The sequence below is a fragment of the Anser brachyrhynchus genome (assembly GCF_964034855.1).
Source record: "Anser brachyrhynchus genome assembly, chromosome: 2".
Classification (NCBI taxonomy): Eukaryota; Metazoa; Chordata; class Aves; order Anseriformes; family Anatidae; genus Anser; species Anser brachyrhynchus.
In genome coordinates this window covers 89,653,373-89,681,132 of record NC_137695.1, presented here as the reverse complement: position 1 = coordinate 89,681,132, position 27,760 = coordinate 89,653,373, and the positions used below count along the sequence as shown (strand labels likewise).

The window sequence follows — 27,760 nt, the reverse complement described above, 5'->3', positions numbered from 1 at the left end:
TAGGTTAACATAATGATCGGAATATAACTTTAATAATATGCTGCTAAAATACTTCTGAAAAATGCTGTATGTAATGCTGTGTTTGTCATTGACGATTGTCTACTTGACTACGTGCATACCAGAATATTCATACAAGATATACGTAAACATATGAAATATGCATGATGTTAAGCATTTGGTTCCTATTGAGATCACTGGAATCGTATGTTTCCAAACTCCACATGGGAGATTCTCACAACATGCATTCACAGATGACTATTGCACGGGAAAAATGGGGCATTTATTCCAGGGTTCTGAAATTTTGTTTGCACAGTGCATTTTGAAAATGAGATTTCAAACAGCTTTGACTCTTTTTTCTTTTACTTTCTCTTCAATCCAAAATGCTGTGTTTAATTCAAAATACTTGAACGGGGACGGTTTCTACTTTAAACAAATAATAGTTTATCAGTAGGATGATAAACTATTGTTACTATAGAGACATTTTCAATATGCAATATCCCTAATGAGTCACTAACTTTGTGTTGAAATAAAAGAACTTTCTCCTTTTTTTCTCCTGATAATTATTCCTGGTTTATCTGTATTCGACCATACTTTTACTCTCTTTATAAATGCTAAGACTTTTCTAAAACCGAAGACTGACCATTCCCAGTCAAGCTTATGATTAAGGGGAATAACATCTGCACTAATACATTACCCTCTTACAAAACATTAGTGTTACTCTTTGATTCTGTATCATATTTTTTTTTTTTTCTACTATGAAATTAATGGGGGAAGACTTAAGGGAGTGCAAGAATTGGCCCTTCTGGACATTTTGAAATAAAATATTAGGACTATAAGCCATGGATAGGTGAAATATTAAACATAATTTTTACTTCTTTGTATTACTTCAAAAAGTGGAGAAATCTCTCAGCTGACCACACTTTATGCTGTTGTAAATAGATCATAATAAGCATATGGAGTACATGATTGTCTATGCTGATAGATGACAGGGTTTGGATTGTTCAGCACCAGTGGAAGGATGGGAACAAGAAAAAAATCCTTCTTGATTGCAGCTGCAAATGGAAGCAAATTTTCTTTCCTGCATTAATGAATGTATTTCATGTAATGCATATTGTTATAGTCAACAGCAAAATTTTCATGTTCAGTTCTCAGACATGAAGTATTTTAATTGAGAATATCAATGAGCAGTGACAATACAGTTCCAGAAAAAAAAAAAAAAGGCAAAGAAAGCTGTTTCTTTGGCTATGTAGAAGAAGTTCTGTGAATACAGTTTGTCAGTTTAAATTCACTTTCCTAACAGTCTTTGCTGAAAGAATATCCTTTAAGCCATCTCGTTTTATTTGTCTGTTTTCCTCTTCTAACCTTACTTTACATGCAGAATCTGACTGTAAACCTGCATTTTACAGTCTCTAGTGATCAAATCACTTCATTCTCTATAAACATCACAAATTAAAAGAGCTTTCAGCAACTGAACTCCAATACAACATACACAAAACTAAAGTAATTCATTGTCTAGAGACCATAACAAATTTTAATGAGCATTTACAGAGTAAACAGAGGGCTGAAAAGGGTCAAACCACTGGAAGTGAAGGTATGTTTTACAGAATCCACACAGTACTGAATTACAAACTAAAAAGTAATGATCTGTCAAAAAAAAGGAAAGAAAAAAAAAAAGAAAAGAAAGATGTTTACTGGTGGCCCAACATATAGATAATATTAAAAACTGGCTTGCATGGGGACCAAAGTATGTCTACTTGGAAGTTATATCACAGAGACTGTAAGCAATTTACAGAATTTAAGTTAGTTTTGCATATACAGGAGTTGCAAAATTAGAGAAAACACACTGAAATATAGAACACACACACACAAAAAAAAAGGTGTATATACATATAAACCTCCACGCAGTCATCAGGGGTTGGCCTAAATCAGCAATTACCACCATTGAACAAGAAAGGAACCAAAAAAAACCCCACCATCACCACCACCACCAAAACAGTAAAAAAAAAAAAAAGGAAAAAAAAAAAGGGGTGGGGGTGGGGTGGGGAGAGAGAATAACAAACAAACAAAACAAAACAAAAAAAAGATTCTCATTTATTTTACAGAAACAATGTCCTCTAGTCTGCTTAACTGCTTTGTAGAGTATCTTTTTCTCCTTTCTATTCCTCATGCAGGAAAAACCAAAACCAAACCAAACCAAACCAAACCAAACCAAACCAAGCAACAACAGTAACAACAACAACAAAACGCAAGCAAGCAAGCAAACCAACAAATAAAAACAAAACAAACAAACAAAAATATTTTTTTTGCTTTTTGGCAAAGTTTGTGAGTTTTTTTATTGGGGTCAATGTTGAATCATTATGTTTTGTCTCATTAATTGGCCTCTGTTTGCTTCTAGGCTGGAACAGTTCTTTCATCATGTGAAACCAAATGTCATCCATGGTTATTTCTAAAGTACCGATGACTCGCAGACCAACCCCTGAGAAGTCAAGGATGAGGCTTCTCCTTGCCAAAAGAAAAGGAAACTAGGTCTTGCTGTTACAAAACATTTGATTACATCACACCAGTTCTCTTCAAATAAAAGATCAGTGATACGCCAAAGAAAAGATATATCAAGAAAACATGTGGTATCCTCTTCTTTTTATAATATTTATTTACTTATTTATTTATTTAGTATTTTTGTTTGTACTTCCTGAAGAAGGTGCTCCTTGTGTAGAGATTTAGAGTACATTGGGTGCAGAGTGGTGGTTGGAGGTTAGGGTCAACTTTGCTGTCCGCTCCGTGGATTTTACAGGCGATTTGCTCTTTGCTTTAAGAAGAGAAAGTGATATTGGAAAAAGTCAGCACTTTTAGATTAAAGCAAAGCACCCTTCACAAAGCCACAAACAAGAAGCAGGACAGAAAGTCCATGGCTTGTAGCTATCCTCGCACCTGCGGAAGAAGTTATAAGATATTCGCTCATCTTGCAGATTTCCAATGCTCCTTATAAGGTTGTTTTAAACATATACATTTATATATTTAAATAGCTCGCCAGGTTGGCTCTGGTGCCCATGAATGTCTTGGCATGCACTGCAAATAACAACACATACAAAGTATTTCAGTCCCAGGGAGGTTTTCTCTTTTGCTTTGCTTTTGTTTCTTGTCTGTTTTTTAAAACAATGTTATCCAGTGGAACAATATACCAAGAGGAACACATCCAAACACCTTCCACTTCAAAGCATTCTTTACAAAATCATTTCCAGCATCACATCATTGCCTACTAGCAAAAAAAAAAAAAAAAAAAAAAAAAAAAAAAATCTACTAGCTACAGAGTATTTCCTTGTAAAACAAAAGAGATACTGGCAAAGGGCTATGCAATTTACAATGGGAAAACAGAATGCTAAATATTTCAACTATTCATTTTGAGCAATAGAATTTTCTCAGATTCTTTTTTTTTTTTTAGAAAGCTATGAAAACAATTGTCTATATTGTTTCTCAAAACATAGCTTTATATTTTAAGCATATTATCAGAATAAAAACATTCAGAACTACATTAATTAAATTGAAATATTGGCACACGAAGGACATGAGGATTTAGATGTATTACACACCAAGTCTCAATGATAACTTCCTATGATAAAAAGGAAAAAAAAAAAAGTCCGGAATTTGAAACATATTATTTGAGGTGAAAATCATAAGTTTGACTTGGTTATGCCATAAATAAAATTCTTATTATAACAGGTTTAATACATGACTAATAGAATTTATTACTATGTTGTTTATTTGAAAAATATGAATGTTATCAATCATTACAGGCATCAGTTCTGTAATGAAGTGTTGATAGTGTTATAAGCAGTCTATAATACTGTTCAAAACTGATTATTTTTTTAATTGTTTAATCATGTATAAGATTCTTCTGTGAATAATTTATTATTAAATTGAATACCGAATTCAATTGCAGCCCCAAAAAGCACACTTATCTTCTCATCAACAACACATACAATGAAAAAAAAAAAAACACCACCACCAACAACAAAAAAAAAACTAAAAGACACCTGCTCATTTCTTAAAGTTTTCAGGCATTTATCAGTAAAATATTTTTCTATCTGCTAACTATGTTTATAACTGTAGCAAGAAGTATTTTGGTTTCTCCATTTACTAATTTTTTTCCCTTCAAAAGGGGTATTTAAACTAAATCCCAGATCTGTGAACAGAGCTTTCTTGTATTTATCATATAAATATATGGTATGCCATGTAAACATATGGCATATACAGTAGTTGTCATAGAAGACATTGCTCTGTAACACACAAAAGAGTTTCTAAGTAACAGTAATATTTAAATTATCCACATGTGAACGGAACTTCAGAATGAATATTAACTTTTAAATAGAGCCATGTCACAAACACATAATTAACGTTCTCTAAGAAGTCCAAGGGAACTCTATGCTTAGTTCCTGCTGAAGGTAGACAAGAACAAACCTATTTGTCTCTTGCCTGTCTCTACAATGCTACTGCCTACACTACGCTGCAGTAATTTGCTGGGCTTCTCAAATCACTTGTTCTGTGTGAGGAACAAGCAAACAAACAAGAAAATTTGCTACAAGTTCTTCCTGTGGTTTGTTCTTGTACAGCTACTATTTACAAGCTGGTACCCAAGGGTCAGGTTTAATTTCTAGTTTTGATTTTATCGTGGAGTGGCTTTATTGTCTTTTATATAGGTATAAAATTTGTCATTTAACAGATTTTTATAAAAGATTTTCTTTCCCTAAGTAGGTTAGCTGAACATAGTTACTGAACCTATTTTAGTGTTAGATTAGTTCATGTTATATTGAATTATTTTCATTTGTTTTATTTCTATTTAAATATCTTTTTGATTGAATTAGGGAAATATACAGCTAAAGACAATTCCGGGGATGTCTTTGTAGATTTCCTCTACATAACATTTATAAAATGCAAATAAGGAAATAAGGATAAATACAAGAGTTTCATGGAAATTTTAAAAGTTTTTTTTGTTTGTTTGTTTGTTTAACAATTAATGGTATTACAATTTGAGAATTTTAAAACTGTAATGTTAATTTTAAATCTGTTATTTTAAAGGAAGAGAAACCGTACAGTAAAAATAATTTGTCTTAAACTACTTCACTGGCGGATAAGCAGCACCATAACATTTTCAGAAAAAAACATTCTTTGATTTTTGTTTTGTTTTTCCTTTCCAGTATGACAATCCATAGGTCCACAAATTAGGGATCATATATTGTATATACATTGTAAACTTTTTTATATAATGTTAAGACATGATAAACTTCTTTATATAATGTTCAGTTACTGTATAAATAATGATCTCCCTCCAAATTATATCACATTCTGCAAGCATGTTCTTCTGTAAAAAAGTTTGTTTATCTTGGGAGGAATTTAGGTCAAAGTGCACACAGTAAGTGCAAGCTAAAGCAATAGAGAACATAGGGAAAATGTTGGGGTAATATTAACACAAATTCAGCCTCTAAGTGAAGAAAGGCTCTTAGGATTGCTGGAAATCACTTTAGGCATGTCTTTTGTACTGTGTCCTTTGTATGGTTTCAGGAACTAGTTAGTATATCCTAATGTGATATCAGAGATGCATACACTGGTTAAAGAGTTTCCAAAATGCTGCCAAATGCAAATGATATATTTTCAGTAATATCTCACCCTCAATAAAGTTGATTTGCAATCCACAGTGACAAATATGGCTGTTAGGGAAACTTTCATCTTTTCCATGATGCTTTAAGAAATACAACTGGAGTTTAAATATAACAAGGTTTGACTTTTTTTTTTTTTTTCTTTCTGGAGATACATAAAATATCTTAATTTGTTCTCTCATGAACCCAAGAATCTCTTTAGATTTTGGAAGAGCAAAAGTTGTAAATAATATAGCATTTTAAATATACATTTAATACACATATACATATGTTTTATATATATATATAGACATAACAATATATATTTTAAAACAGTTTTGTTGCATTATTTTTAGACTTAAGTCAGAAGAAAGTTAGAGATCTAAATCCAAATGTCTCAAAAATATGGAATATCCAAATTTGGACTTTTCATAAAGATCTGTATCTGGTGTACATTTCTGAGCGGGACTTAAATAATATCACTGGAAGTGTGAGCACAGTAATATAAGTAAAACACTGTTGATCTGGTTGTGGATTTGCTAAACCAATTGCTCATTTCCCTGTTATTTTTAACATCATCTTCTAATTAACATAATGACAGTTAAAAGAGATTTTATTGCAGGTCAAGAGTAGTGAGCAAAGCTGGACTAAAATTATGTTGCCCTCAAAGACAATAACCCAGAGGAATAATGGTAGTATGAATGCATATTTTATTTCTGCAATGTTGGTTAAGCTCTACCTGATGTGTTGGTCAGGGTTTCCCACATTTTGGCCTATCAGCCATTGGGATCCAGTTAAATTATAGTTGAGAGTAGTGAATCCCTACATGTTGTTTTTTGTTTTCTGTCACTGACACACATCAAGAAGAGCAAATGTCCATGAAATATTTGCCCTTCTCCTGTAAACGAATGCTGCTTTGCCAAAGGCATACTATCATGAGATATGGCTCTGTTCAGTATTACAAGAGTAATTCATGCCATTAAACTCTTTGAAACTGTGATTTGTTCTAATATGTCTTCTACTTAAATGCCAGGAAAACTGAGAGAAGAGAACAATAGTAATAAATAATTGTGATCTTATTGTTCAAATTAATAAAATAATCTCTGTCACAAATGCTGAAGCACATTTCATAACTCATAGTGTATGGACCAAATGACGGAGCATCGATTTTGTCCAGTTAATGAAATTAATTTTAGAGAGTCTAAGTATAAAACATTGCATATCAGCTGAAGTTATAAATTGCTAGTTAGCCCTAACTGATCAAAAAGCTTGTTATTCACTGCATGCCTGAATGACTATAGTCCTTGAATTACTATATATCCTCGCTTTCACTAGGATATTGATCAGACAAAGTTTGTATGAAAATATATGGGATTTTATGAACCAGGCAGAGAAAAGCTAATATTGTCTTCATGATTTTGCCCATTTATTTTTCATAGCTGGACAAAACAGAAATTTGTAAGTTAAGCAGCTGCTTTAGGCCCTACAGTTTTAGAATACTCTATTTGTAAGATCACCTGGTACACTTAACCATGTCGGGTGTGAAGAAGTTTACAACTCCAAGGATTGAAATGTAGCAAGTTTGGCATACCTTTTGTTTGCTGAGACCTGGAAAGTCACTGGGATATAATAGCCTACAGCATTCTAACCCTCGGTACCTAATTCCTCAATAAATAAATAAATAAATAAATACATTCTTGCAGGTTCACTTACAATGTCTGTATTACTCACATATATACCAGAGTGAATCTGTGAGTTCAACAGCACTGCTTCAATGTTTTATTAAGCATGTACATTTAATGAGGGTATCTTTCAGTTTTCTTTAAGCAGTAAGCCACTGATCACAAGGGAAGAATAATGTTTGAGTACAGTCCTGGTTTCATGCTGACCAGTACAGGAAAAATACAGCCAGTCACACAAAAGTCTGTTCTAGATTCTTTATATCTATTACATGATGACAAACTATCTCTGTATATATATTGGGAAGTGGGCGACTGTGTGTGTGTCCTTTTTCCTTGTCTTGAATACCAGCTGGGCTACTGGCTTCTGAAATCAAATAGACGCTAAAATATTGTCAGCTTCATTATTTTTTTCTTCTTCAGGAATTTTTGCTGACATCTGCCATTTTGAAGTGTCTGTTTTTCTGTTTTGCAACAATCACATTTGCTATATATACTGTTACATTTGAAACAGACTTCTTGACAGTCCCAGTTCAAACATGAAATCATAATTTAGCATGATTTCCGTTTAAAATATGTAAGAGTTACTGCCTTAATTTTATTGTGAAAATTCATTAATCATTAAATTTATTGGAAGGTATTTGTATTTTTATGTCAAAAAAAAATGTGGGAGAAAACAGTTGATTCTATCAGAAATTTTATTTGAATATGTTTCACAAAGATTTGAAATAAATAGATTCTTCCTCTCTGGCCCATCAATTGCTACTTTTTTTATTTTTCTGAACTGCAGAAATCAGAGTTAACTATAGTTCTCCTGTATGGCTAGAATATATACCCACACTGGGGAAGAAAATTTCCCTTCAGCAAATGTAAGGTCTACCTTTCCCTCCTCAGGGGAATTACTTCTCATATTTATTTCAAGGATCAATCACTTGTGTTTGATTTTGGGGAAGTGATCAATAAAAGTGTTAGGTATTATGTTCAAGCTTCCTAATGTAGATATTTTCTTCCAGTATATCTTTTTCCATTAGCTATACAGTAGTCAGATTTCTATCAACATAAAATAGTGTGAATTGCCCATCACTGTCTTGGGTGAGTGTACTACACCACACTGGGCAAATAACTTCATCTTACATACCAGAAAAATGTATCTGATCTTCTGTTTTTGTTTGACTGTTTGTTGTTGTTGTTGTTGTTTGTTTTGTTTTGTTTTGCTTTTAGAATGTTGGAATAAAACTACTGCTTCCAACTGGTGGAACTTTAGAAATTGGTGGGAATTTGGAATGGGCTATGTATTACATTTCCATGAAGCCTACTTAGACTTTGCAGTCAGTGTGTAGCTCTGTTCATATCACTGGTCTTTTCTGTCTGTGTTACCCGAAGAGTAGGTGAGGGAGAGGGCTGGGATCCCTAGCTAGATTGCTATTCCCTAGCTTTCTGTAAGTGAGATGACCAGGCAAACAGAGGTTTTCAGTGCTGTCCCAGGTCAAAAGAAAGTGAGAATTTTGCAACCCTGAGCAGAGAAGAGAACTCTGACAGAGATTTATGCCACAATAACTCCTGCAGCTCTTTCTGGGCTGAGACAGGTCACAGCCTTGAATTCACTTCCAGTTATATCTAAAGCCATGTTCTAATTCAAACTTGTGATTGAAATACTTGGAAGAGGAAAAACCTGAGGAGACTTCAAACATTGGTAGCATGTAGTAAAATGATACATGGCTTCAGGCAGTTGTCCAGAACAAGTCATAATAAATCTATGGAAGGGCAATTGTTATCAGTATGAAGAAAGAAAGACAGATTAATGTAACTTTTAATGAGCTCTGCAATTTCATAATGCCGAGATGGCCAGAAGTGCAATTATGGGTATGCTGGTGTGAACATTCATGGGATTTTACATTTAGGCTGTTTTCTACATCTTTCCTTGCATCAACCCATACCCAAGGCAAAAATTAAGTCTTTTTCTTCCTCTGCAACCTATCTCAGGGTCGTAACTTTTTTTTTTTTTAATTCTTCAGACACTGCTTTTGTTCATTATTCATTCTTTAACCCTTAACTACAACCAGGGCTCCTAATTAGGGCATCATTCACTACGAAGAAGATAAAATGACCTCTAATGTAGCTCTTAAAATGAAAGATGATGATGAGATCATCAAAATGATCTGACCATGTCATTTTTTTAACTTGAGCGGACAGTAGGGATGGGGTAAGGTCCCTAAACATATAGCTGAAGTGGGAAGTGATCAACATTTGTAGATTTTCATACCATTCTGGTGAGAATAGTGTAAAAATCACTGTTGAGTTTGAACATATCTTCTTCAGGAAGATGTGTAATTGGCTTATTCCATCTCTAGGATAATTTTTGCTCTCTCTCATCTCCTTTATCCTGTCATTTACAATTATCATTTCCATCAGTGCATTTCCTTCTCTTTTAATAGTGTAACTTGGTTTAAATTGCATTAATATGTAGCTCAGAAGAAAATAATATTTTACTTACTAGCAGGGTAGAGTGTGTCAGAGTCAAAATGATCTCTGAACCTAAGACACACAGCTTTAATCTTTAGTTATGCAAATTCTTCCTTCTAGCAACTTAAACATTTTTTAGTGCTCAGCTACCTCACTTTTCATGTGCTCAGCCAAGGATATAGTGAGTCCTTGTTGTCTCTGAAGTATTTAGAAGATGTACAAATATAACTAGTTCCACTACTAGGCATTTACTATATTGTTGAAGGGTTTTTTTTGTCTTTATACTAGAACTTCCCTGAGTGATGTCTTGTTCTGAGGAGAATGACATTCTCTGTATCTTGGGGTTTCAGTCACAAATCTTCACACATTACCCATTTGTAGATGATATCTTAATTTTCTTCCTCCTTTTATTTAGTGCCTGAGCCTGAAATTATTATTATTTTTTCCCTAAATTGGCTGTCTCTTCACATGTATAAGTAATACATTGACTTCAGCTGTTTCATTTTTAGTGAGTAGTTTTAGGGAAAGGGGTTCCTTGCACATAATAGGTGAAACATCACTGTTAGCTACTTAAATTAAAACAGTGTGAGAAATAGTCCAATACACAATGCTCATTGCAACAGTTAAAAGCTGAGAGGGATGGGAGAGGAGTAAGCTCAAGCAAATGCAGGCACTAATTTAGTTATGTGGTATTGTTTGCAAACCACTGGTAGCATGCTTTATGACTGCTCTTAACAGTACTGGGCACCTTTATCCCTCATTCTATTCCTGAAAAACATGGATATAAAATGTCAGGCATTTTTTTTAAATATGTGACAGAAAAACATGTAAACTGATGCATTTCTATTAATTTTTATGAAATGGTTGATTCCAAAGTAAATGCAGATTTTTTTTCTGACTGATCTATGGTATCCCAACCTCGTCCCTTCACCTGCATATAGCTATGCCCCACCGTAAATGAAGGTGGTAACTTCACCTGCTAATTAAAATTCTTCTTGAATTGACTGTTGTTAGCAACCACCTTCTACTGTTTTAGCTAAAGCTGGCTCTAGCATGCCTTGCTAAGAATTTTTGTAATATACATAAATGTGTGTATATTTGATATATGCATCATTGTAATTAAACAGAGACGTTTCTGAAAGATACTATAAAGTTGCAGTAAAAAAGATTTATTTGAAAAAAATATAATTGAACTCATCTTTCTCCTCCTGCTTTTTGCACCCTGTTCATCCTTTCATTTATCAGAAAAAAAAAAAATCTTAAATGGGATGATACTTAATATTACTCTATCTTCTTCAACAGTACTGTCATACCAACAAGCACATACAAGAAGGGTTATTATAACATAGACAGACGGAAAATTGTCATTCTTTGTAAATATTTCAGCATGAGATATTCAATCCCTTTGCTCTCTTTTTACACCTGACATGTCTTAGGCTTATGTTTGACATACAGTCAGCCTGATTTCTTTCTATTTATATCATTTACATAAGAGCTATTTTCATGGAACTCACCTAAGTTCCCCTTTATCTGTACCCATCTGACTGGATGAGTCTGTTTTCTTCTGTCTGATTCCTAGATTGTAAGTGTTTTGAGGCAGGGACCATTCTTCTAATCCTTTGTTTGCCTGGTGGATAATGCACTTGTTATAGAGATTAGAACAATGACTGATTAACAAAACATCCCTCTGTCTAAGGACTATGACTCACGAGCTCTTAATGGCTTTAGCTGGAGCAGTTTAAGATGTTAGTGCCTACATCTACCTACCTCCCCATCTTATGGAAATTAAACCCCCAACAGAAGGAGTAACAGGAGCAAACCCCATGTCATCTCTTTATCTACCTTAATTTAACAAACTGATGCTTTAGTTTATCATCTGTTATAGTCCAATGACTTCATTCAATGTTCACTGCTGTGAATTAGGACAGCTGAGGAGCTGACACGTATTTTCTTCTGTTGCCCAGGTTTGGGGCAACAACTTCTGATCTGCACAAGACAGAGACTTTGGGGTGACATTTTAAATTGTAAGAGCAAATCAGAGGGTACAACTCATAGCCTTCACCCTTCCTGTTCCTTTGATACAAAAAATAAAATAAAATAAAATAAAATAAAATAAAATAAAATAAAATAAAATAAAATAAAATAAAATAAAATAAAATAAAATAAAATAAAATAAAATAAAATAAAATAAAATAAAATAAAATAAAATAAAGTCTATCACCCCTACAGCCAGTGTAGTAGTTTAAAAATGGTGGATCACTAGAATGCATTTTGAAGGATTTGTGTGAAATCCTGCATCAATTCCATCTTATTCACATTCTAAATTGCTGTTTTTGTTGCTTGCTTTTTTTTTTTTTCCAGATATTTTTTAACATTCTGAGGTGTGGGTTAAGTCATAAATATAAAATGTCATTCCTTTTTGTTGAAAGATTTTTCAGGTATAAAATGATCACTGATCAGTACATATTGTATGCATGTGAAGGATTAAACTGGACACTAATATAGGTCTTTGAGCTGATATTTTGACAGAGCTTTGGACAGGCACAATGCTGTCTAACCATATTCTTCAACAGTATTGTATACTATAAATCAGTATTCTAATAAAGGGCTTTGAACCATCTGAATGTCTAGCTTACTGTGAGACCTACTGTAAGTTCTTGGCTTCATTTGATCTTTCTCCTTGACGGAATATCTTTAACTCTTTTTTTTACTTGCACAAGATGAAATGGAGAAAATAGATAGACCATAGCCACATAGTCATGTCTAAAAGAGGTTTTCCTCTTCTTCCCCTTCCCCATTTTCTCAGGAGATGCGGCTCCCTTGCAAGGGCTTCAGTTGGGTGGCCAAAAACCTCCCTCTGTGTTACTGACAACAGTAGAAGCTGAGTGAATAACATCAGTAGAAATAGGACTGGAAGCAGAAGTAGCATTCTGATTTGTTATATATATACATGTCGCTGTTGATGCAAAAACAGAACCTATGTGCAAAGGGCTAGGAATGCCATCTGTGGCATTTAACTTTCCCTTTTTTTATTCTTTTCAGCACACTAGGCAGTTTTATTCCAAGACAGAATCATTTGTGAGTAGGTGGGGCAACAAACTTCAGTGAGGTGGATCAGGCTGGAACAACCACGCAGACAGAATAGCAAGCTGGACTGCCACATAGTATGATGGCAACTTCCTCGTGATAAAGTAAAATTAAGGTTTTGGGGCAGAGTCTTCTCTTCACAAGACCAGAAATCTTCATCAGCTTCTCTTCAAATGACATCTGGTTTTATCATCAGCAATGCAGGATTAATTATTACTGTAACTGTGAAGAGCTTATGTGTCTGGAATATCTTTATCATGAATTGTTTAATCAAACTGAAAATCCCTGTTCAGAGAATAAGAAAATACTAAGAGCACTGAGCTTTCAAGATAGTCTGTGGAAAAAAAAAAAAAAAAAAAGCAACAAAAGACACCACCAAGAACATCTGCCTCTCCCTGAATTTGAATAAGTTGAAAAACAACAGTTTTTAGGTATAAACATCTGGATAAAGCTTGGATTCTTCTTATAATTTATTCTCACTCTATGAGTGGGGGAGAATTCATCCTCATTCTTATGCTTGAGCCAAATTTTTTGCTATCGTAAATGAATGCCATTCTTTTTGCTTCAGCATTCATCCATTCAAACCAGCAGAAAATTCTAGCCATTCTTTTAAATTATCGGTGATATTACTTATAAGTGATGCAAAGGATTTTCATAATGAAGTAGTGCACCATGCACAAGAAGCTTTCTGCTCATCAAACAAAAACAACAACAAAAAAAAAGTCCTCTGCTTTGCTGTATATGTGTCAAGTAACAAATGAGTTGTGTTCTGAAGCAAGGAAATCCCATCAGTTATTTCAAGAGAAGGCCCTGTCACATATGCTGCAATCTCTGATGACCCAGTGCGAGCTGCCTGATTGTGTAGCAATGAAAAGCAATTTGAGTGAGCTGACAAGCAACTCATAAACAGCTTCTCTTTTTTCTTCCTCTTTTCTTCCTCTCTCTGTCTCTCTCAACATCTCTCTCTCTCTCTAAATCTCTTTCTTTCCTAACTGTGTGGCCCATCTGCAATCTTTATTGTAGTTAACTACCAATTAAATTTATATCACGCACGTAGAATAGAATGAGTGTGATTCTGCTTCTCAGGGAACTCTTGTGGGGTTCCATACCAGACCTTTATGTACTAGTTTTGTTCTGTAGGTAAGTCTGAAGGGTTAATTTTTAAATAGATAAAAGAAGAGATTTGAGTAAGTACGTACATAGCAATAGCACATGGAATGCCTAATATTTCAGTAATGCTACTAAAAGAACAGAAAAGATCTTAGTATACAGTTGTGTAGATGCGGATAGAAAAATGGTGAAATGATTGTGGGTTTTTTTTGTTGTTTTGTTTTTTGCTTTGTTTTGTTTTGTTTTGTTTAACTTTGTGTATTTATCTCCTGCCATGTTTGTCCTCGTTGTTTCTGCAGTGACTTCATGGGAGACAAATACATTGTGCAGCACTCAAAAGATGATTTTCCATGTTGTCATAACCTGTGAGTTATCTGGAAAACCAACTCTTCAGCACTAGTCCAGGTTATGTCTGAATATCAAAAAAGGAAATCTGCCATGGAGTCCCCTTTCCTGTAGCAGGCTGTTTCTAATCTGACATTATTTGCTTTCTCAAATTCTCTGCTACCCCTGCTTGTGATTAGTTAAGATTATTTCATGTTTCATTACAAACACAATCATTTTTACAGGTATACAGATTACACAGGAGACACCATATATTTAAGGTAAGAATCCATGATTATCTAAACAAATCTGAAATGACATTGATTTTATTCTAGGGTTCAGTATAGGTGCTTAACCATGGGCATAACTAAGAATGTAAATAATCTCTCTGATTTCAAAGAGGATATGTTTGAAACTAAGTATACCCAGTACTATCTGGCATGAGCATATGGTACTGAACAACTGCTAAAACCCTTAGTACAACAAAAATGAACATATAGTGTTTGGGGAGTTCTTTCTCTTCTCAATTCATGAACATTTGTTTTTGTACGAGAAATAGAATGGAATAGAAAGGTGGCAGTGGCATGGTGTCAGCAATTGGCAATGGCAATGAGGGATTGTTATAAAAAGTAGATACTATTTTGCATGATTTATGGCATCTATTTTTAACTTGCGACAGGAGTTAGAATTCCAGATCCACTGAAAACCCTTAGTTACAGTTGGACTAAGGACCAGGAATAGGAGTTTAAATACTTATATGCATTTGTTTATAACAATAAGTATACATATTATTATTATTATTATTATTATTATTATTATTTGAAATAAATATAAAGCAGTAGTGAATTCATTCTCCTCTGGGACAAAGAACAGGGTAGCACTTCTCTGAAGATACTTACAATTTCAAGGTCAACAACTAACCGCCTAATAGGGTTGCATTAACTAACATGGTTATAATTTATTCAGTTATGTCAGAGAAAATAAAAACAAGTAGAGTAATTTCATTTCAGGAAAAGAGAACTAAACACAAATTTCAAGTAAAAATAGAGACTGCAATGTATACAGATCTAAAATGGGATAGTCCTTGCATCATCATCATGGAAGAATTTCTGAGGACTTCTGCTGATAAAGGTTTAGAACAAGAACAAAAACCTCATTTGACTTTTACTTTCATGTAGTCCTAAAAAAACAGAGACTTGACTTTTACTGTGCAACAATCACAACAACAGCTAGTGCCTCTCATCTGTGTTTCCAAAAAAAAAGCAGCCTCAAAAGCTAGTCTCTTCTGTAATGAAGTAAGTAGTAATGTTTGCTGTCACCTTGGTGGAGGCTAGAACAGACCTTTCACCCCTTAACTTTAAAAATAGATGTAAAAGAAAAAAAAAAAAAAAGAAACAAAAAAAAAAAGTTGGTATATATCTCAGAAGATTTCAAATTAGACATTAAATTTGTTTTTAATGGGTAGTTAATAAAAGATTCCTGGATCCTGTAGATAAAAATGGAGGCTGGAAGGAATGTCATCTGTTTATCAGTATCAATAGACTCAAGAAACAGGTTTTCATCCTCTTCTCTTGTATTCAAGCCTGATGATCAGTTTCTCAGCTTGATTTATGATGCCAAGAATCCAGGTCATTCTGTCTTAGGTAAGGACCTTCTTCTCCTTTGAGCTCCTTTTTGAGTCACTTATAGCAATTCTGCCATCACAAGAATAGTTTTGGCATGTAGTTCAGTCAGCAGTTGAATTTTCTACTTCAGGAAAGAACAAAAGGTTGCAAGATATCTGCAAAGTCTGTATGTAAACAATGAGAAAATGGGTCTAATGTCATTTCTTCATTTGTAGTTACTCCCTCATGAGTTCTGTCAGCCTAATCTTCGTGAATCTGAAAAGCAACTAATGGCTTTGAGTGGTTTGACAAAACATGGCAGAACAGAAATAGTTTGGGGGATATATACGTTCTCAGCACCTCAAATTTTGCAGCCCTTTTTGTTGCTACAAATGTTGAGTGACTTGTATGCGGCTAGCAGAGTTCATCTTGATTCATATCCATGAAAGACAGAGATTTGGTGCCAACTAGTTAGATTACTTTTGACTGAATTCTTTCCAGCTTTTGGAGCCCAGTTAATTGCAACATTGCCTAGAGTTACAAGACCCTGTGATAACTCTGTACTTCTACCTGTGGTCTAATATACTTCGTTATGAATTATGCAGGGAAAAAAAATGTCTGTCACTCCACCTACATAGGACATTTTCTGGATATATGCAGATTAGTCTGTCAAATTCCTCAGATTCCTGTTATGCTGTGATGGCTTACTTCATTTGCTGCAGCCCATGAATATGAAATGAAAGGGTCAAGCACTGTTAGCTTTGACTTTCGCTCTCCCAACTTTTTTTTTTTTTTTTTTTTTTTTACTTTGAAGTAGATGTTGAATGCTTTTCAGTGTATTATCTGAAAACTGTGGGATATTCTCCTTAGCTCTTTCTTTCTATACTAAATTTCCATTACTCTAACAATAATAATTATTTTTAAACTCACATAGCATTTTTCAGAGCAGAACAAAATACTGAATGAACCTCATACCACATCAGTTTGTTAATACTGGCTATATAGCCCCCTCACAGTTATTTTCACAGATACGCTTATTTTTGAGTAAAAAGGAAGAATAGCAGAAACATCTGCTCAGCTGGAAAATGCTGATATTTGGCAGAAACATCTGCTCAGATGTGGAAAACTGATATTTTGAAATGGCAGTGACTGTCAGCTGTTTTTCTAGAGCTACTTATTAAACATCTATTGCTAAGAAATAGCTGGAATTCTGCAGTATGCTTCAGGATGGAAGGAGTTAAGTAGAGTGCTACCTACCTTTCCAAAATAAATGTTAGGGACAAAATATTTGTATGACTGGTGCCAATTTTTCTTACACTAGTAGCTGAGTTCTTAGGAAATGGTTGAATACTTTTCCCAATAATTTCACAGTGTCACATTTCCCTCTGCTGTTAAAGTATTTTGCTTTACAGTATCATGTCTGTGAACATGGCAGTAAAAATTATTGCTTGCTGAAAACTATATACTGGCTCTCTAACATTGGAGAATATTTGATATAATTAGTAGTACTTTTCAAACAGTATTGCTGAAGTCAATGTATTAGTCAGCATGAATAAACATATCTCAGTCAACCCCTAGGTTTTTCAAACACAAACATCAGGTTAATAGTGATAAATTTCTGTTCAACTACATTTCTGTGTTGTAGGTTGGATAGATGCATCATTTACATGTAATGTAATCACGCAACAATATTGTGTTTGCAGGTACCCTTAGCATTTTTTTGAAGAGAGTAATTTCTCATTTGACAGTATAAAGAGATTGTGTTGATTACACGTCATAAAGAAACGTTATTCTTTCTTATCTTTGCCATATCTTCTCTATTTTTCTGAGGTCTCGCAACTACAGTCTCGCACTCCTCAGCTGAACTTGCTCCTTGACATTGCATACAGATATTCTTCCCCTCCCCATCCCAGCACCTTGTGCTGTTTTTGTGGGTATTTCTATCTGTGTAGAATGAGTGTAAAATGGAGAGAAAATCAAAATTACACCATAGCTAGAAAATCAGGCCCACATATTCCAAAATAAATAAATAAATTAATTAATTAATTAATTAAATCTTGGTTCGCAAAAGTTGAACTGATGTTCATCAAAAATATCACCAGCAATTACTTTGTAGTAAGTGACCATTAAATTGAATTAAGCCTAACATGGATTCCTGGTATATCCTGTTTCTTCAGCAGATAAGTTTCACCTCTGATGAATACACCATTAATCTGTGCTCCATCATAAAACAAATGAATTAATAAATCAGATTGTATTTTAATCTTTTTAATTTTTAAATTATATATGATTGGGATTGGCTGTACTTGTTCTATAATAATCTTTGCTCAAGGAAAAAAAATAGAGATAATTTTTTTCTCAGTTTATTTTATGAGGTCTTTTCCAGGTAATGGCTTACTAGCTCTCAAATAACAAATGTCCACTAATTCTGTGATACATTTTTAAGAATAGAGGCATAAACAATATTATATATTTAATTATATATCTGAGGTGGATCAGCTGTTGTGAGCACACTTTGGCCCCACTGCAGTATAATCTGTCTATACAATTCATAAACTTGTGACTATTTTAATTAATTTCACATAGAACTGAACAAAAAACAGAGTTTTCATTTTATGGATAAGTCTGCTACTTTGAAATACATTACTCCAATGGAAAATAATCACTATATGCATTTCTATGAAAGGAAAGTCATAGTAAAGTAATGACTTTAAATCTATTGAAATATTACTTTTCTTCTAACAGCTCAAATATTGTTTTGGAGGAACTAAAAAACTGAAAGTGTCTCCATTCCAGGGAAAGAGAACTAAATGTAAGTTTTAAATAAATAAATCAATAAATGTTCACAGAGGTAAAATTGTGGTAGTATATGTATCATCTTTTCTAATAGCAATAATAGTTTTCATATGAATAACAAGATTTTTCCATTCTGTAAAGGAAGTGTATTTTCCTTATCAGAATGTTTTCCCAAGATTATGCCTGTGAGGTGAAAGTGATTTCACAATAGCTGTGCTATAAAATTTGTTGTATTCCCAGTTGTTTTTTTTTGATGGCATAGTGTTTGCTAGCAGTAAAATGATGCGTCAAAACAAAATTTTTTATTATTCATAACTTATTTTACACAAGGCTGTGGTCTCCTGCCTTGTTAAACTGGAACCTCAGTATAAAAAGTAACCCAGAAACCCTTAAACTTGCAAAGCTTATTTTCCAGAAGAATTTTGATCATTTGCAACTTCTAAATTATTTATCTTGTATATCTCTCTGTTGCTATCATAAAGCAGTCATGAGTTTCACCTCCTGTACATTCATGTACCTTTACATAACTGTAGAATTTACTGTATCAATGTACTTTGAATAAGTTTACTAAATTGATGAAATTTACTTAACTGTATTTACTAGATTTACTGTATCAATGTACTGAATTCAATGATAATCAATATAAGCTATTTGTACAGTGTGATACAAAATCTCCCAAACAAAATGTGTCAATTTATATGTGACAGACAATTGAGGTATTAACATTTTAGTGCTTGATTCAAAGTGTATGGCCAAGCTTCTGAAGATGACAAACCTGCATTCTCTGACAAACCTACATTCTTTCTAAAGCCTACACAACAGAAAAATGACAAGAAGTATCTAAGGTCTGCTTAGATTTAGAAATCTAGTTCATTTTGAAAATAGAACTGACTAATTTTACAAAATGTTAGAGGTATAAAAGTTAGGTGACTGGCCTAAATCACTCTAGGAATAAAAACTTCTAGGTAGGTGTTTTATTTCATTTGTCATGCACAGCCATCATTAAAATGAGATAAGTAATTCACTGACATGCTCCTGTCTCCATTCGCAACAGGGAAAGCTAAGTCTTAATTAGAGACCTAACCTTAGATGAATGAGTAGAGGTCAACTCCACATATAGGAACATAACATTCTTTGTTTCTTCTTCCCATAAGCTGATTTTTCAGCTTTTAAGAACTAAGGAAATAGCAGGAGAGAGAGGGTCAGAAAGATGGAGGAATAAATGAGCACCAGAATCTTCCTAGTCAGAATTCCTGTTTACCGCATTGAGATAGTCTCCTTTTACATGCTGGTAAGCAATCAAGTGAAATACTCAAAATGCTTTACCATACCTGATTGTGGACTTTGTTTGGGGATTTTGGCTGCTGCTTCAGGGCTGGAAGTGGCACGTACACGCTGATTGGCAGAGTTATGGATGCTACTTGGAACAGCTGCTGAGATGTTTTTGCGAGGTTTCATGTCTTGCAACCACATTGGAGATGCCTCAAAGGCCTGCATTCGCCGAGAGTGGCTGTTAGCATTGACTTTGAGAAATGCCTGGGCCTTGTATTCCTGAAGGTCTCCATAGTTGGCATCGGTCACCCTGCACTCATACAAGCCTTCATCCTTTTTCCTCACTTTTGAAATCTGCAGCTTGTGGGAGATGTCATTCCCTTGTACTTTCACTGTCTGCAAATTTTCCAGGAAAACAAAACAAAACAAAACAGAAAAACATGGCATCAGCTATTATTCTTTCTCTGGGAAGACTCTACTGATGTAGAGCCTGTCCAGAGATCATGTGCCAAATTAACCAGTGGTGTAATTGTGCTTACTGCAGTGAAGTTACAACTAGGATATTTATATCTAGGATGATGTCTGATATCTTCTTTTCAAAACTGTTTAGAAGGTTTACTCTGAAATGTTAATTGGCCTCAGACAAATAAAGCAAACTACCATATTCATTCCAATTAATTACTTCAGATTATGTGCACTTTTAACGAGCTTTCTTTTACAAACATAATATCTGTTCACTTTTTTTGGTTAAACCTTTCCAGTTAGTTGGCTATATTAAATAATCCAGCTTTTGAACTACTGTATTAACAATTTTGTTGGAGATGTTTGCCAATATTTAAACTTCTTCAATAATTATGTATTAGATTAGCTTGTAGTCTTCACTACATTGAAATTGCATATTTGACATTCAGTTTGACTCCAGGCATGTCCAAACCTTAGGTATTTTTGGTTTATTAGCCATAACAAGATATCTTGTGTTGGGCAGTTCCTTTTGTCTCATTTATTTAAGTGTGTACTTACTATAAGTCATATGTCATTTCTGCGACTTGACAGCAGAAAGCAGCACATATTCAGGATAATTTTTTTTTTTTTTTCAGCTAAAATCAGACTACTAATTTATCTGTAGTTGTTTTTAATATCTGAGAATAATATATTTTTGTCTCATATTTAAAGCATGTCTGAGTGAATTATGCATCTAGAAATGTCTGATAGACATTAAGACACATTAAGAAAAGTAACACAAATTCTTTTCTGTACATTCATCACTTCAGATAATTTATATTTAATTATTTGGCTATTAATTTCTATATTGATTAATATCTGTTGTCCCACAGAAAAACAGTTAAAGGGGATTCAGTGGAACAGAGAACTACATTACTTGCACCCATGATTTAAACATGGATGCAATAGTTACCTGGTGTCATATCAGTGATGGGCATTGAGGAAACATCAGGGTAATTAATATATGGTGGATCACAGAAATGAAGAGCTGTTAGACTGAAATGAGGCACGTGTTCTTGGTGATTATTTAACACATTGCTTCTGATAGCATGGCATACTATAGTCACCAGTGTTGGCAAAGTGCTTTTTCTTCCTGCTTGTTAAATGGAAGATAGATACTTATGAATATGCTTTTGGGTACTGGATGGACCTTACAGCCTGTTGTAGAGCTTCCAGATCTGATTTTATTCTTGGCAATCCAAGAGTTGAAAGTATAAATTGCATACTTTCAGGCAGAACATATGCAATATCAATTAAACAGAAAGTGTTGGATAGTTATTTAAACCACATTTAATAATAATAGTAAAATTTCTACTGAATAGCTCATATTCAGCAAAAGGATTAAAGAAGTTTCATATGAACCACGTGGATGGAAAAAGAATCTGTGGGTCATATTCTGTCTCTCTTTGCCCTCATACAACATCTGCAAAGTTAACAGAGTTGCACAATTAGAGAACAGAATATGTTTCGGGGTTTGAATTTGAAATTTAGAAGTTATTCAATTTAAAACAATAGAAGTAGTGTATTTCAGCACAGTTTAAAAACCCACTACACAAATTTTTGCACCTCTTTAAATAATTTACTAAGTACATTTAAAAGTTTATTCTCTTCAAGAAGATATTTTCCTTTAGTATTAATGGGTATTCTTTGTATACCAGAAAGAAGGAAAGAGGGAAAGAGGGAAAGAAGGAAAGAGGGAAAGAAGGAAAGAAGGAAAGAAAAAGGAAGGAAGGAAGGAAGGAAGGAAGGAAGGAAGGAAGGAAGGAAGGAAGGAAGGAAGGAAGGAAGGAAGGAAGGAAGGAAGGAAGGAAGGAAGGAAGGAAGGAAGGAAGGAAGGAAGGAAGGAAGGAAGGAAGAAAAAAGAAACAAAGAAACAAAGAAACAAACAAAGAAACAAAGAAAGAAAAGCTACATTTCTATCATGTATTTAGACTGTAATGTTGATTTTTTAAAAAATTGAAAAATGCAAAATATATTATGCAAGCTTTTAAAAACATTTAATAAATACCCCACCATGGATTATTATCGTACATAATGAGAGAAAGAGTTTTTTAATTTGAAAGACAGGTCAAGCTTTACAGCCCATAATGTGTCACAGACATATACATTGCTATGTGGATTTTGAGTGTGCTGGTATCAATGAAGAATAAATTGGCTGCTATCACAGTGTCTAGTAGAATAGTATCCAGAGGCCACATGTGGACATCATTTGTAAGATGGTCTACAAATGTAGCTGAAGATACAGTCCATAACACAAATGAATTATAAGGCATGGTGAGAAGTATCACAGAAAATATAAGTACGTTTAGAATATGAGTGGTATATATGAAAGTATATGTATTCTGCTGTATAAATGCTCTTCAGTTATACCTACCTGCACTTAAACCTGACATAATTACTTGGTTAATTTTTCATAGACATGGAAGAGGAAAAAAATGAAAGAAATGGAAATGACTTGCTTCTGCTGCTGTTTTAAGTTTTGCTGGTAGTTATAGCCTTTAATGCAGCTAAAAGGCAGTCCCTAAGAGATTGTGCCTGAGAAAAAGAAAACTCCATTGGGCTCTTAAGAAGTATTTATGTTGCAGTATCTGCTGAATGTCTGTGTCTTTCCACTGCAGTGAGCATGACCCCACCACTGTACATATCTTGGGATGCTAAAGGAAGAGCATCTGAACTCTACTGAGGTCAGGGGCCGTAGCTCTGCCTGACTTGGGATATGGGTGTGTTGAAGTGTTGAGGAAGGCAATTCATTCTTCCACTGGACAAGGGCTGGAGCAATGCTGCTCATAATTTTATTTTATTTGACAATTTTCATTTAATCTCAGAATTGCAGGTAGTTAACTCTGGTGTCAGAACCCCACTTTCCTCAGAAAAAAACTTAGCAGCAAGACCTCTCTCTCAGAGATCACTCCCAACGGGGAGCTTTTGTCCTTGGACTGAGCTTTTTTTTTTTTTTTTTTTTTCTGCCAGTGGGTATGAAGCTAGGAAAGCACACATTTAAACACTGAAGGAAAGTGCAGCTTCAGGGCCAGATTTCAGCCTTGAAAGCACTTTAGGACTGCTAAGGTACACTCGGCAGTTGCTCAGGGCAATTGGAAGCAAGTACAAGGATGGACACGGGCTGTCTGCTTCACATGGTGGAAACAGGAAACAGAGGTTCTACCAAAGCTCTACCACCCAGGTCCTCCCTTGCTGACGCCTTCATGTCCGCTGTCCCCAGGGGCTGCACCGTGGATGAGGGCTCCGCGCCCGGGTGTGCTCTGGGTTAGGAACATCCCGGCCACCGGGCTGGGAAACTGCCCGCTCCGTGGGGGCGCCACTTACGCTTATCTTCGTGCCGTCGTTCTCCAGGTCCCGCTCGGGCAAGAGCTCCACCTGCAGGGAAAGGAGCGCCGCCGTGGCTCACCGGCCCTCGCAGTGGGGAGCGGCGCGCCGCGTCTGCCACCTGCGGGCCGCGGCGGGCAGAGTCCGGCCTCCGTCTGCTCAGCCTCAGCCTGAGCCTCCGCCTCCGCCGGGGCTGAGAGCCGCCGTGCGACACTGGCACCGCTCGAGCCAGAGCCTTGTCGGGGCCCCCATGTGGCGGTGGAGGTGGACGCGGCTCCCTCTGCCCTGCTCGGAAGGCTGAAAGTGAGCCGTTGTATGGATTTTTTTTTTTTTAATTAATTAATTTATTTTTGTCTTGAATGGGTAATTGGCTTCTCCCCCAGCACCACCACCCCCCTCAAAAAAAAAAAAAAAAAAAAAAAAAAGCGTGCCCTCCTGTGGCAGCCGCATGCTGGGTTAGGGTTGCCAACTGGACTGCACCAGCTGTAAAATAAATAGCTGTGTAGGATCTTGCCGTCTGGGAAATAAAAATTCCCACAAGGAGCAGTTTCTGAACAGCTGGTTTCCAAAGGGAAAATGAGAGACAGAGAGGGGAGGAAAAACATTAAAAAAAAAAAAAAAAAAAAGATTAAAAGAGACTTCGGAAATCGATGTGGTTTTGTGAACATCCCTAGCTGCTTCCTGAAAGTGACAAGCACCAAAGGCGCCATCCCTTGAGGTGGGCATTTTTCTCTGCAGGTTCCTGCACTGTTATTTTACAGCTGAAATTAAGACCCTGGTGAGATCCAGAACCTCCCTTTGCTTCCTCCCACTTTCTCTCCCTCCCATTCCACCCCCTCTCCTGTGGTGTACCCAGGTGGTTCGGGGACCCCAAGGCAGAGGACCAGTACCTGAGTGCCTGTCACCTCAGCTCCAACCTCTGGGTCCTCAGCTGCACGCAGAAACCACCACTGGATTTCAAGATACACCGAAGCAGAGCCACTTTGGAAAGCACAAGACATCTCCACATTCTGTCCTTCAGTGGCCGTGACATTTCGCGGAAACTCAGTGAATTTTGCTGAAAAACAAATGTGTGGTGTGTTGGGATCCTGTTAACTGCACATTTAATTCTCTCCTTTTTGTGTTGTCTTTCTCTTTCTCTCCCTATTCATTTCTCCAGTGTACTTTCCTCATTCCCTCTCTTTTCTGATTTTCCAGTTTCCCCATACATCTCCCCTGGTCTTTCTAAAACCCAAGTATGCATTTTCTCCCTTATGTACAAATTCACTTTCCTTGCAGTCTAAGCTCTGCTTATGGCAAATGTTATAGACCCCACTGCTTGCTCCCATGGGCTACTAAAGTTTCATTTAATTAAGTCCAAATACCCTTGGGCAGTATGCAGTATTTCTCCAAACTCACTGAGGGATTTTGTTCAAGACAGTTTGGAAGAGGAAAAAAACATGTGAGGCTGATTTATTGTGTTTTGTAGAGCTGAACTGGAAATGTGTAAATTGTTAAACCTTCCAAGGCTGCCTGGAGCGGCTACTGAAATGGGCGCTCTTCTTAGTAGCGGGTTATGACCACTTATTTATTAAAGTGCCCGTTTCAAAGGCTTTACCTGAGTTACTTACTCTTTCTGAGAGTCTCTGCTTGCATAATCAGACCACGAGCAACACATCTTCTAATTCTCAGTACAGGCATGCACTTTCTAGAACTAACCTTCACCTTTGTATCGCAGTCCTTTGACAAACAGGGTTTGCTCATCTCTATATACCACTGCTAGGTTTAAAAACTAATCCTGATGGACATAGTCCGGGGCACCAATATTTCTTTAAGTTTCAGTCTTGACTTCTTTCTTATCCTATCACATATTTCACTTTAAAATCGTGGAGCATAATGAAATTGCTAGTCAAGTGAGGGAGGACTACCGTCAAACAGTGTAATAAATAAGACATGTTTCAAGAAGAGGAAATCTGGGGAAGAGCCTGCAACGTTGCTTTCTGTTATGCATTGTTACAGATTGACTAAAGCATATTATGATGCAAAGGAGATATTGCCAGTGCTTCCTCCCCTCTGTCTCCCTATCCAGTCTTCCTAGCTAACCTGGAATTGGTGGGATAATTTAGGAATTTGGGCAAACAGCTTTACTCCCTCCCCCCCACACACCCCACACCCCCTTTCCCTCCCTCCTTTTGTGCTTGTCAACAGCTACTCGGCAATACTACTAGCTTTTTATTTCACGGTGCCCTTCCTGCGCTGTCGTCCAGTCGTGTCCCCCCCCTCCCACCCCCCAGTCACCGCCTGATAATCCCCTAGTTAAACCGGCAAAAAGGCTTTGCATTTTGCGTGTTCGGGGCTCGTAAGTTTTGGTCTTTTTCTGTTTGCCTACTCCCCCCTACCTCGTCCTTGTGCGTCCACCCTCCCCAGCCCCCTGCCCCCGGTCAAGGCTCGTGAGCGGTGCGGAGAAGCGAGGGGGAATACCGCCACCGCGCAGCCCCGCAAAGCCCAGCGGGGCCGCGGCGGGGGTCGGGGGGCGGCGGGCAGGGGGCGGCGGGCAGGGGGCGGCCCCGCGGGAGCTGCCCGTGGTGCTGACAGCGGCGCCGCAGCCCTGGCGGTCCCAAACAACCGGCTCCTGCGGCGCCGCGGCTGCTTGAAATGCAAGGCGTGCCTTTCGGCGAGAAGGGGGGGAAGGCGACGGGGGGTGGGTTGGTGGTGGTGGTGGTGTGTGTGTGGGGGGAAGGTCTTCACAGAAGTCGATTTTGTCTTTTTGCCCCCCCCCCCCTTATTTTTTTCAGAATTATACATAGTCACCAAATGGAAATGAAGGTCTGACTCCTAAGATAACAGGAGAGGAAAGGGGATGCAGTGAAAAAGTCTGCAATATTTTAAGGGAGGCAGTAGATTTAGCCATCCGGTACTTGGTCTGAATGCAATAATTATGCATGCACGGATAGGTGTTTATTATATGCAGGCATGCATACACACAGACATGCAAACCCCAAACACATATACATCCATTCACCATCACCCCTTTACTCTTTTGCAAGGTGCCTCTTATTTACTTCTTCCCAATCAACTAAAAGAAGACTGTTTTATTACCACTTTGGGGAAACTTCTTGTTACTGTTCCTATTTAAAGACGATTTTAAAAATAAATTTAAACCTGATACTTGGTGTCCTCATCTCCTATCCACTGTAGTTGTTTTCCTTCTTTTTATCCTTTTTTTCCTCTCTCCCCAATTCTGTTCTCACTATGTTATAGCATGAAAACACACACACATGCATCTGACAATAAGCAATCTTACCTTGGGTAGAAAGTCCTTGTTGAATATACATAACTGAAAAAAAAAAGAATCCAACATAAGCTAGAAAGATCCCCATCATTCCAAGACGAAGAAGTCACATCAGGGTAACAAAAGCCAAAGGATCCTTCAAAAAAGGAAGATTTTTTATATGGGTGTGTTTACGTATCTCTAAATATATGAACAGAAAGAGACTTTAAAATGTTACAAAAAAGCTCTGTATTGTAGCCCTAGCTGCGACACTGGCAGCATTCTGCTACTCAGTGGAGTCTTTTTCTTTGGGAAGAGCAAGTATTGCAATACAGTGAGGTTTAGATGAGCTGTCTCAGGCGCTGTGTTGCTTGAAGTCCAGATTCAGACTAAAAAAAAAAAAAAAAAAACCACGTTGAAAAGTGGGTATCAGCTGCCGTCCGTGCCTTTTTTCAGCTACCTGGCACCTTCGTCCAACGTCAGCTCCTGCTGCTCAGGATGGCGTGATGACTGCCCTCCCTACACACTGATCTGGCTTGGGAAGAGGGGAGTGGGGAATGGCCGGGGGTGGGGGGTGGGTGTGTGAGGGGGGGAGAGAAGTCTACTGTGCTTGTATTGCTTCAACTTTTTCCTCTAATGGCTGCGATGATGCCTTTAACCCTTCCCTCTCTCTGTTCTCTACACCTCTCTACCTGTTCTGATTTCTACTGGCTTAGATGC

The 27,760-nt window shown here is 36.4% G+C and overlaps 1 protein-coding gene and 1 long non-coding RNA gene across 4 annotated transcripts in view; one reads left to right on the top strand and one right to left on the bottom strand.

Annotated features, from left to right (window-relative positions):
- LOC308191289 overlaps positions 1-27,760 on the top strand; it is a 179,652-nt gene that overhangs the window by 39,553 nt on the left and 112,339 nt on the right. The gene's annotated exons all lie outside the window — the stretch shown is intronic.
- On the bottom strand, positions 11-27,684 carry VSTM2A (V-set and transmembrane domain containing 2A). 3 transcript variants are annotated; one of them, XM_080583594.1, is made up of 5 exons: positions 27,074-27,684; positions 24,681-24,847; positions 23,791-23,841; positions 20,025-20,361; positions 11-3,066 (listed from the first exon to the last, which is right to left on the bottom strand). In XM_080583594.1, the coding sequence occupies exons 1-5, from the start codon at positions 27,150-27,152 to the stop codon at positions 3,008-3,010; spliced, it is 693 nt and encodes a 230-aa protein (XP_080439720.1). In that variant the 5' UTR covers positions 27,153-27,684; the 3' UTR covers positions 11-3,007. The 3 variants fall into 3 exon arrangements, with proteins under 3 accessions (XP_080439720.1, XP_080439719.1, XP_080439718.1); XM_080583593.1 differs by having other exon boundaries at positions 11-2,928; XM_080583592.1 differs by having other exon boundaries at positions 11-2,806.